Source organism: Typopeltis vanoorti, chromosome 13 (assembly GCF_054136105.1).
Source record: "Typopeltis vanoorti isolate ZY-2024b chromosome 13, IOZ_Tvanoo_1.0, whole genome shotgun sequence".
In the NCBI taxonomy this organism is placed as follows: Eukaryota; Metazoa; Arthropoda; class Arachnida; order Uropygi; family Thelyphonidae; genus Typopeltis; species Typopeltis vanoorti.
The window spans coordinates 114,769,184-114,781,206 of NC_143561.1; the positions used below are offsets into that span (position 1 = coordinate 114,769,184).

Here is a 12,023-nt window from a genome sequence, read left to right on the forward strand (position 1 = left end):
GATATTTCCTCCTTCCAATTGATATCACCATAATTAAAATCCCCCATAATAATCACTAACCCTGCACTCATTGCACTAATTTGCTGATGCACGAATTCAATATTACCCCCTGGCCTATAGCAGCAATCAACTGTATATTTGGTTGCATTGGTCACTATTTCACACCAGACTGCCTCAAATGAACTATCATTCACATGTCTATCGTCTTGATAAACTACTTTCTTTGGCTGCAGCTCATCAGCTATCATCGACAGTACTCCTTCCCCCCATTCTATTTTCTCTATTCTCCCTGAAAATACTGTACCCATCGTATTCAATTCCAGTAACCACATCTTCTGCTGACAGCCAAGTTTCACTAATGCCTACAACTTTTGGTGAGATTGCACTGGCTAATGCCAAAAATTCTTCCCTCTTATTTTGAATGCTTCTTGCATTAGTATATACAAAAATTGCAGATTCCCTTTGGTTCTTGTACCAGCTTTAGAACTGATATACATGTCACTAATTTCAGTAGTCCCATGCCGATTTTTATGCACTCTATTCTGCAATTTATTCTGCAAATAAGGATCAATAAATATACATTCACTGCATAAGTTTCTCCCTCTTACACTCAACCTTTTCAATTTTAGTTTCCCTGCCCAATTACTCAACTTGTTCAGAAAACAATAACTTCTTCGATCGCTTATGACCTTCCATGTTCAGATGCAACCCATCTCTTGCATACAGCTGTCTTTTGCCTTCAAACACATTCCAGATCTCTTTTTTTGCACATTCTTGCAATCATATTATTCATTATCATCGCTTGTCTACTTAACTCATAATTGTCAAAACGAGGCAGCACACACTATCCTCCCTTTGACACTTTTCTTCTTCACGATATCTAACAATGTTCTTAAATCTTTTACTATCACATAGGTCATTTGTACCCATCATAACTGCATCATGCCCTCTTTTTATTGCTAAAGTCACTCTCTCTATTGAGGAGTGCTTGGCTGGTGATACTACAGCCAAGCACTCCTCAGGCATACCCTTAATCATAGAATCACCATGTATTGTACCACTCATAACTTCATTCAAATTCAAACAAGCGTCACTTGTGGTCTCATTTTCTACGCTATTCAGCATGACTCTCCCAGTTTCATTACGTTTCCTCAATGCTCCTTTACTTTCACGTCTCAATTCTTCTTCACCGCTTGTCTGTTGACTCCCAGTCACTCCCATGCTATTTATTACTTCATCATTCACCAAAGACTCTCCATTAATCCTGTTCTACTTACTTCAGCTAAAGTAATTTCCATAGTCCTAATTTCTCTATTCAACACATTTAACTCAGTTTTAATTTCCAGAATTCCTTACTGAGCACTTCCAATTCCTCTTGCAGGAGATGAAGGTCACTTTTCATTTTTACAAACTCCTGCTGAAACTCTTCCACTACGGTCCCGACGTCTGCTTCCATTCCTAATTGCTCCAGTCTATCCCGACACTTCTCATATAGGTTGACGTTTTCATTTTTCTCATTTAGCCACACAGTCCATAGATCCTTCACATTCTTCGGCACATACATATAGCAGTTTCCGCAACACATCCACTGTGAAAAATCCAAGGCAGAGCCAGACTTTCATATAGAAGTCCTCCAAGCCGCTGACGTATGTCTCTTGTTGAATGCCATCTTTAGATGCTGAAGTAGTGCAACAAACAGCAGCAAAAACACAATATATACCAGGGTTTCCCAAATTGTGTTCCGTGATGTCAGTGAACAAGCTGTGTATTTTTAAACATGGAAGTAATTTGGGAAAGGGAATACTGCTGTTTATGACCAGTCATAAAAATTACCTGCAAGCCGATTACAACAATGGGTGGCATATCCTCTGTTCTCAAAACTGAACAAAATAACATCTGTGTTGCAAATGTTAGTGACCAATCAGCAAGGAGGTATAAAGAAAATTTTTCCACTGAAATTGAAGATCAAGGTTGTCTGTATCCGATTCTCATATCTAGTAATACTGAATAATTTCTTCGCAAGTTTGTATTGTAGGGTGAAAGTGATTGTTTCGAAACTGTAGTGCCGTGATTTTTTAAAAGTAATAGGCCTACAGATTTAAATTTTAATATGAATACAAGACAAGGGACTTTGTTTAATTTTGGTGTTAAGAAATCTCTTATTGAAGGTGTTTGTGATGCATCAGATAGTGATTCATCCACCTCAAGCCTACAAAGCAATCTCCAGGATGTACAAAAGGAGGGGAAAACCACCAGCACACAGGAGAAAAAGTCTGCATTCACTTGTAAGTACTTATAATAATATTATAAATTTTTGGTGATCAGAATGGGATATGTCAATGAAAATCAGCACAAATTAATTGAATGATGTCGGCCTGAGGAAACTACAATATGCTACAAAATTTCATTAGCCCCAGTGATTGAAATGATTTAAATGTAATTTTATATTTGTCAACATGTAACACCTTATACATAAGTGTACTAATACTCTTTATGATTATGCCATAATTAATTATTAATATATTACAAAATAACCAAAGTGTTCCATGAAAATTTCAGGATTTGTGAAGTGTTCCGTCGTAGGAAAAATCTGGGAAATGCTGATATATATACAACAGTCTCAACATAACACACTGAAGGACACTTGTCCAACTGAAGCACAATGTGAGACAAAAAGCCCCACTATACTTTAATTTAAAAACACTTTTTCTAGCATAGCTTAACACGACCGTCATGTTCACTAGCAACACTAGCGCCAAAATCTTCATAATGAATTAAAATGTGCAATCTGTACCATTAAAATCAAAAATAACCTGAAAACTTCAGCATTCAGTGAACTTTATGATTAGTCACCTCCACTTACAAAGAGTTAGAGATTAGTCTGCATTAGTCAACCTTAGAGGAGAGAAATGTGATTGGTACAGTTGGTACAAGCAACTCATCTTCCTAATTGAATATAGACCTAATGATGGACAAGTAGCACAAGTAGATATTGTCGTAATCAACTGTAAATTAAAGAAGTACAATACAGTATATGGTATCTGAATTTGAAGTTTAATTAAAAGTTTCAAAATGCGTGTAGATAATAGCTCATTTGTGTTTGAATAAATAATTAATTTTTCAAGCTTCATAACTTTTAATTAAACTTCAAATTAAAGAAATACTATATATATATTGTACCATGTTTCTTTAATTTACAGTTTAATACATGAGTCTTAATTTATGCCATTTGTTTATCATTGTATCAGCTGTTTCATTACTTGTGTCCCCCTCCTTCATAATTTTCAGTGAAAAATCATAAAGTTGACTAAATATTGAAGTTTTCAGGTTATTTTTGATTTTAATTAATTTAAGGTAATGTAACATTTTGAAATTTAAATGTTAATTCTGCATTTTGGTTTTAATTTCATTCACTTTTAGTTCTTTTCCATTATTACTTAAATTGTATTTTTTTCATGTCGCTGTTATGTGTGTTTTATTTTTATTTCCTACCAATTCTTTCTGTCATCAGTGTATTATTTCAGTTTCCTTTGTTCACTGACCTCAGCCACAATTTTCTCTTGAAATTTATCACTCTTCAGTAGAATATCATGTCATGGTTATTCAGAGTTTAAAATACTTGATAATTGCTAATTACCGATACCTGAAACTCATCATTGCATGGAGGAAGGGTGGTGATCCCAACAGACTTTCTAAAGCTTGGTTTTGAGATAAGTTCAAGAAGCTATAGTTATTCAACTGAATGTTGAATAACCTTGGGTATTTATTCGAGGAATGGAGTATGTAGAGGTATCTTTTTTTCCCCCTAACTTTACTAACCTTACACGATAACTATTTCTCAAGTTTTTAGTGGTTCATTATAGTGAGTGCCTACTGTACTTTAACAAATATTATCTAAACTAATGCAGCAATATGAATCATCTCATTATATATTTCCCCCAGAGGCAAAGCCTTAGACATTTAGTATAAAATCTGCTACTGACATACATGGAGATTCCATATATCTCTCTAAGAGATATTCTATTGATCATATATATTTAGGTAGATTATCAGTAGAGATATACCAAACATTTGGTTTTGCTTCAGGATTCAGCCAATCTGGTGTGTTTTCAGATATCTGGCTTTGGCTGGCTGAAGCAGAAAAATTCTTGTTACATGCATCATAACAAACCAACCAATCAGGAAAAGCCTTCCCTTATCTTCTTGTCCAACCATTCAAATAATAATAATAAAAAAAAATAGTTTCCCAAGGTTAATTGAGTAAACTTATTCTGCAGTATAATTTCTCTGAAAATTTTTTCGCACTAGCTACCAACGTATTCCTTGAAAGTGTTTTTTTCAGCAGTTGGAAATATTTATGAAGAAAATGTTGAAATATTCATTTGCCTACACCATAATTTATTGCAATTTCATTTTCATCATCATCATCAAATTCCTGGTATATAATACTCTCAAGAGGTGTATAGCATATGATAGTACTACATGAAAAATTAACATTACTACTAACTTATTATCTTCAATTTTCCTCCAAATCAGTCTGTTACCTGTCAAGACTCCAATATTATCAGATCTTATATTTCTGCCTTCTAAGGCAATTTTTACTGTATCAATCCACCTATATCTTGGTCTTCCTCTGGGTCTTTTTCCTGCCAACCTGGCAAAGAACACTTTTTTTTTTTTGCTAATCTTCCCTCTCCCATTCTGTTTAAGTGACCCGAGATTAGCTCTGACAACACATTCCTGGATGCTGACAATGTCAAGTTCTTTTCTAATATCCTTCTAATATCCTCATTTTTAATATGATATTGCCATTGATGCCATCCGTTCATGCCCCTAATCTTTCTCAGGACTCTCATATCTGCAGCCCTAGTCACAGATCCATAAGTTAAAACTGGTTTGAACCAGTTTTAACTTATGGATCAAATAAAGACTAAGTATTGATTGATATAATGCCCCATTGACACCAGTTATATAGGTACTAAGGAAGCTCTACTCCAGTCATCTGGAATTCGTCCCTCTGTCCAGGCCTTCTGAACTATGCAGTGCAGCCATTGTAGGACTTTTATACCTCCATACTTTAGTATTTCTGGTCGAATATCATCTACTCCCGCTGCCTTTCCACATTTCAGGCTTTTGATGGCTTTTTCTACTTCAAGTAGGGATATGTATTCATGATTGCTTGCCTGGTCAGTGTTTTTTTACCACTGTGCTGTCATCACTTCTTGTTTCATTTATCAATTTTTTGAATTAATTACTCCATATCTTTTTCTCCTGTTTTCATGTCACCTTTATCATCTCTAATTCCTTTTACAGCACTCTTTCTTCCATTTCTGAGCTTCTTCAACAACCTCCAGATATCTTGCCACCTTCTTGATATTTATTTTCTATGTTCTTACCAAAGTCCTCCCATGACTTTTGTTTAGCTAGTTTTACACAGTGTTTAGCTTTCTTACATTTGTCTCTGTATTCTCTAAGAGCACAAGCCGACTTATTTGCCAGGAACTTCTTTTGATATGCTTTCTTCTTTTCCTTCACCGTCTCTTTAACTTCCTGTGTCCACCATGGAGTTCTGATTTTTCTATCCTTGCAGACAACCTCATCACATGCCTCTGGCTGAATCAATCAGAGTTTTCTTCAAGGTTTGGTTACTGTTCTCAAACTCTTTAATTTTTTTTTTCAATAATTTTTGTGTATTTTAGTCTACAGCTCACATCTGAGAGCTGCTCAACTTTTATTAGCTTTAAAAGTTTCTTACATGTTCTTCTTTTCAATATGAAATTCAATTTTATCCTACTTAAGACTAAATGGTGATCACTTCCAATTTTAAATCCTCTGTACACTAGTGTCCTGCACCAAGGAGAAAACATCAATATCAACAATGACATAGTCAATGAGACTTTTTTTATTCCTTGCCTCTTCTCTCCATGTGAATTGTGCACATTTTTATGTTGGAACGTTGTGTTAGTAATAACCAGCCCATGTCCTGAGCAGAAATCCAACAGGCATTTGCCATAATTATTAGCTTTTCTCTTTTCTCCAAGTTTTCCCAATAAATATATTTTTGTATGTCTGATAATCATTTCCTACTCTGCTATTTAGATCCCCGATAAGGACCAACTTTTCCTTTTTGATTGTGTCAGTTGCTTTTTGTAAAGCTTCAAAATTCCTCCACGTCTTCCTTAGTAGAACCGTCTGTGGAACTATAGGCACAAATAAGTCTCATTGTCCAGTTCCCCATTCTCATATTTGCCTACATCACTCTACTTGAGAAATACCATTCAAGATTAGTCTCGTATTTAGTGTTGAATACTATGGCTACACCTTCTTTTCCTTGACTGTCATTGCCTGATTATAATATTTTGTATTTATTGCTGAGAAAGATCTCACCAGTTTTTGCCATTTTTGTTTCAGTCACCCTTATTATGTCGATCTGGTACTTATCCAATTCCTCAGGTAGCTCCATTTCTTTGCCATTCAGGCTTCTTATATGACAGTACCGATTTTGAACGCTGGTGATGTTGAGTTGGGGTGTGTTTTAGGATTTGTTCCAGTAGCTGACTTTTCGCTGTTCACCCTGGTTCCCTGGCGAAACCAATGGGGGCTTTAACTGGATGATGCTCCAGCCGGCATGAAATTCTGTCATGTTGTACCATTATTTTATTGGTTTAAGCCAATAAGAATAAAATTTTGTCGGCTAAATCCCAAATTGTCAGCCTATCCTCGTTCATTCTGTATCCAGGTAGATACCTAACAGGGTGCACCACGAGAAGGTGAGGATTGGACAGTAGGTCAGAAACCCTGGTTAGTTCTCTGCATTCCTTTAAAGGCAATGTGGAGGTCTCCTCTTAGTTATATAGCTTTGACCCTTAAGCATTCATTTTGATCTATGAAATTAAATGATAGTTTTATTATATTGAAAAAGAGGATATTATGTATCCATCTATAATTTGTATCCAAATCCAGAAAGAATTTAATATTTCAAAAATTTACCACTAAGCTTATGAGAACAAAACCAGAATCTGATTTTTATTTTATTTTATTTTTTATTATTATTATCTAACTTCCATGGAGTCAAAGGATTCATCATCTTGGCTTGCGCTATTTAAACAATACAAATCCACGTATTTATGTTGGTGCCCACAATCCATGTATTTGCATTTTATGAATGCATTCAGTAAGTTTTGCCAGCTTGAAACACCAGATTTCAGATTGATCAAGTTCAAAAAATTTGAGGTAAAAGGCAGGGGTTAGTTACTTATAAGACCACTCTGAATCTTACTGAGTGCCCAAAACCACCAATAAACTCATTACTCTCATTGTTGGCTCCACCAAGTGACAAAAAAACCCATTGAATGCTGATGTAACCTATATCAGAAAGTTAAATTCATCATAAGTGATCTCTCAATGGGTGCATAATAAAATATTAAGTGATAGAGCTGAAAAGCTTATATTTGTCTTATATAATAATAGACAATATTACAGATTTCATAGCAAAATATGGAAACAAACGAAAGTAAGAAATGTCGAAAAATGTTCTCACTTTCGAAAATTTACTAAAAAGAAAGCGTGTGAGAAGGTTATGTTCTTACGAAAGAAGAGAGAGCTTATGAGAATACAATCCTTGGCATCACAATTGTCTTAACTTGTGCTACTGAAGAAACATTCCAAGTTTCTTAATCAGTGTATGATATACGGTTTGATCTGTTTATTTTACAATGGTGAATTGAATACAGTTAGGCTTGTCTTTGATAATTACTCTTAAGTATTGACTGCTGTGCACTTATGAAAAATACAGTTCTCTGAAACAGAATTGTTTTAGTATTGAATGAGAATTCTTGTCATTTCAGTTTCTGTCTAATCTCCAGAGAACCAACAGTTTGAAACAGTTGTCAGCCTGGCGAAACTTGAATCAAAAGATTGGTAGCATGCATCTTTTTTAGTAGTGCAAGCTAAGGCAACTCTGATGCCAAAGATTGTATTCTCATAACTCTTCAATCAGTTTTTGAAACTTTGAAAGTTTCTTCTATATATGTATTTATTTATTCATTTATTTTCATGTTGTCACATGATTAAGTGAAGTATTATTCATCGTCATCATTGGCTTGACAGCCCCAGGTGGGCCCAAGGCCTTCCTCTGAAGATTTCGCCAACTATCTTTATTTCTGGCTTTGGCACATCAGTTTTTCTCGTTTATGACTTGAAAATCCTTTTTAATGACATCTTCCATTGTAATCTTGGTCTTCCTTGTTTTCGCCTTCCTTGGAGTTTTGTGAGAAAAATTTTTTTACTGGATTGTTATCATTCATTCTTATGAGATGTGCAGCCCAGTTAAAACGATTAATTTTAAGAAATTCGATTATGTCTGGTTCTTTAAAATATCTATAGAGTTCAAAGTCAAAGCATCTTCTCCACTGATCATTTTCCATAATATCACCAAGGAAGCTCCTGAGTATTTTTCTTTCAAAAACAGCAATTTGCTTTTCCTCCTCCTTCGTCAATGTCCAGGTTTCTGAGCCATATGTCAACACAGATTGAATCAAAGTTTTATAGAGCAGGAATTCATTATTTTCCTAAGACCATAGAAACTTTTATTAGCAGCAACTAACACCTCCCCATATCTATTCTTGTTCAGTAATTGCCGCTGCTCTACTCCACCAAAGTTCAACAGATTGCCAAAGCAGTTCTATAGGCCCACGCTCATATCTAGAAGCTTTTCAGTGGACTCGACAACAACAATAATTATTTTCTGTACTTCTGGTGAAGAAATATTATTACACACATTTTTTTAATCTTTCTTCATTTTGCAATTTGGCCAAAGTGCTGAATATTCAGCCCAAGCATAATCAATTAAATTTTAAACATTGCAAATTAAATTTTATAAATATTTTGAACAAAAAATACTCATTAAAAATTTATAAAAATTTTTAATGAGTGTATTTTTTAATTTTTATAAAATTTAATTTGATATGCTTTGGCCAAATGTTCAGCACATCCCAATTATCTAAAGAAGATTCTTTAGAAGATCAAATAGCTTTATTCATCTTACTAAAAAGATTGCCAGGTGCAGGAAGTAAGAAAGACACTAACAATTTGATATAAATCCTCTTTAAAAAAAAGTGCTATTATTACTACAGATAACTGGTACAATAACAGCTTCTTCAGTCCAAAAATATATTTTCATATTAACAAAATATGAAAGTGGAGTAGATTCATCATTAACATTATTTTAAAGGAGCAATAATAGTACTAGAATTATTAAATTTTAATTGTTTTCTCTTTCTGCAGGCAGAGGAAAGGTTAGCAATGATAGAGGAGCAACGTAGGATAGATGAAGAAAAGCAGAGACTGCTAAAAGAGCAAGAAAAAAAGGTTAAACAGGAACAGCAAATAATTCTGAACAAAGGAAAGGTTAGGCCAAGATTATCATTCTCTTTGAAACCAACAACATGATGTGTTGGATGCCACCAGCAGACTTTAATATGCACTATCTTTCAAATGCAGATTCGTTACCAAAGTACCAGTATATCATCTACTGTACAGGACATGTTACTGTGATGAACACAGCAAGCAGGAAGATCCACAGAAAGTTTTATCTAATTTCATCCCATATAAAAATAAATTCACAATGTATATATAGACATGTAGACCAACTAATGAAGAACTCTTGTTTGGTCCTTCTGATTAATTTAGTGCCTATCACGGTGAAGTTCCCCCCCCCCTTGTGCGTGCACGTGTGTGTGTGTGTGTGTGTGTGTGTGTGTGTGTGTGTGTGTGTGTGCGCGCGCAAATTTGAGTAAGTATTACTTTTAGTTGTTTTGTTTAGTAACTCATCATGCAGAAGGCATCCATGAACATATTTGATTGAATGGGTATGTAGAAATGAAAGTAGCTTATATTTAAAATGAGATGTAAAACATTTAGTACATCAATTATGTTTTTGTTTATTAACTTACAGATTCAGTTTTTTTTTGTAATTTTATGAAAAAGGATTATTTTTTATTACCAAAAATTTTTTTAAATACTTTTCATAAGTTTCTGATATATGACAAGGAAGATAACAGGTAAAAAAAAAGTGTATTCCATTCTGATTATGCATTTTTGGGTGGGCAGACTTTTATAAACATAAAATATTGTTAAAATAACATCGTTTTAATTTTGAAAGTGAAAAAAATTTTTTTTTTATTTAGTATCTCTTTTCCCTCCAGAATTTTAAAATTATTAATCTGTCATGTGGCACATTTGCTATTTCAAGTACTTTTTCTAGTTTCTACTTCTTTCTCTGATGATTGGAAAGTAACTAAAATATTATATTGAGTAAATAATACTCTGTTAACATTAGACACCTTGATGTGATGTTTTTTTCTTGCATAACTAAGAGAGCATTACTTGTTCACATTTTGATAATTATATTTTTCTTCACAAGATGGACTTGTGCAGGTTGTGAATGCTTATGACCTGCCAGTATGAGTTGACAGAAAAAAAAAAAGTGTCCTTTTGTATTAAAATAATTAACAGTAGAAATGATTACTGGAAGGCAGGCTAATTAGAAAATGCTACAGATAATGGTTCTTTTGGTCTTGTTAAGGAGAGAAAATAAAATTGTCCATGTTCTCCAAAAAAAAGGAGGAAATCATTCAAATTCAGAAGAGAATGGAATCTGAGAAGTGAAAAGTATGAATTCATAAAACTCCAGGTTTCTGATGAAAATATTACACTAAATATTCAACTATTTCTCAAAATATTCATTTTATTATTATTATATTTTGCTAACAGAATTCATTAGTAATTTATAGTAGCTTATGTTGAGGTATTTATGCGGAAGTAAATTTTAGTAGGATGAACAGAAAAAAGGAAGTTAAGTTTATATTTAAATATCAGATCATATTTGAATGAAAATATTATTAAACATAATAAGCATATTTCTCAATTATAAATTAATAGATTTAATAATTTATATTTTAGTTATAAAAATACAAAATGTATACTTGATTCTTGCAGTTCATGGATATCTTGCTGTAGCAGCATAGTACAAAAATAAAATTACGGCTTTTGTTGATCATGGGTTTATAATCCTATAAAAAGTCTTTTCGTATAGTACAGCAGTCAAAACTTTGCTTGCTTTATTATATGAACTATGTCCAGCAATTTTTGATTGGGAAATTAACATAGTAGGCTTTTTTTTTTAATGCTTTAATACTTATCTAACACTGAAAATAATATAATTATGTATAAAAAAAATGAAAGCTGTAAATTTAATAACTACCTGCAAAATAAGATGGTTCAAATTAAAAAGAAGAGAAAAACCCTTTCCCCCTTCCTTCTTTTCTCTACCATGAACATTACTGTTATATTTTATAGGAAAATCTTTTTTTTTTAACATTTCTGAAAGATAATCATTACTTTTATTTTTCCAAGTGTATATAGTGTGTGTGTTTGTGTATGTATATATACACACACACATTACTCATTCCAAGTTGGAATGAGTTTAATAAATTCTTTTCAAGTAATGAAGCTTATTTATAGATGGTACTGTTGCAATCACATCAGGTTACATGCTTATCCAAAAACTTTCATTTTAGTTGTTGTAATTGTTCTTTATATTTAAAGGTAATATTATATTCTTAGCAATATATATATATATATATATATATATATATATTGTTGAAATTAGGATTTACTCGGGATGTATACATTTATAAAAATAAATTTAACTGACTAGAACCCGAGAAAGTATAACAAAAACCTTTAATACATCACAACTAGTTTCATCGGTGATCCGACTTCTTCAGGTGAGAAATAAAAACATAAGACATAAAATAACACGGTAAAAAATGAACTTTACAGCTTAATAAAAAGCAGAATAATAACAGTCATATTTGAATAGGTGACCGCATGCTACCGTTGGCATGAGTAGAATGTGTGCGACAGCTAATTTTTGAGCGCCAGTACTGGATTACTGCGCTATGGGAATCGGGTAAATTGTAGCTAAGATTATTGTTTAAATGTGAAGGGTCCAGAACTAT

General features: G+C 33.2%; 1 protein-coding gene across 2 annotated transcripts in view; it reads left to right on the top strand.

Moving 5' to 3' along the window:
* LOC150100481 (arginine and glutamate-rich protein 1-like) overlaps positions 1-11,308 on the top strand; it is a 179,940-nt gene extending 168,632 nt beyond the window's left edge. For both annotated transcript variants that reach the window (XM_090402832.1, XM_090402833.1), the window contains one exon: positions 9,286-11,308. In XM_090402832.1, the coding sequence (XP_090258958.1) occupies positions 9,286-9,450 (165 nt within the window). In that variant the 3' untranslated portion in view covers positions 9,451-11,308. The remainder of the gene's footprint in view (positions 1-9,285) is intronic.
* The last annotated feature ends 715 nt before the right edge of the window (positions 11,309-12,023 follow it).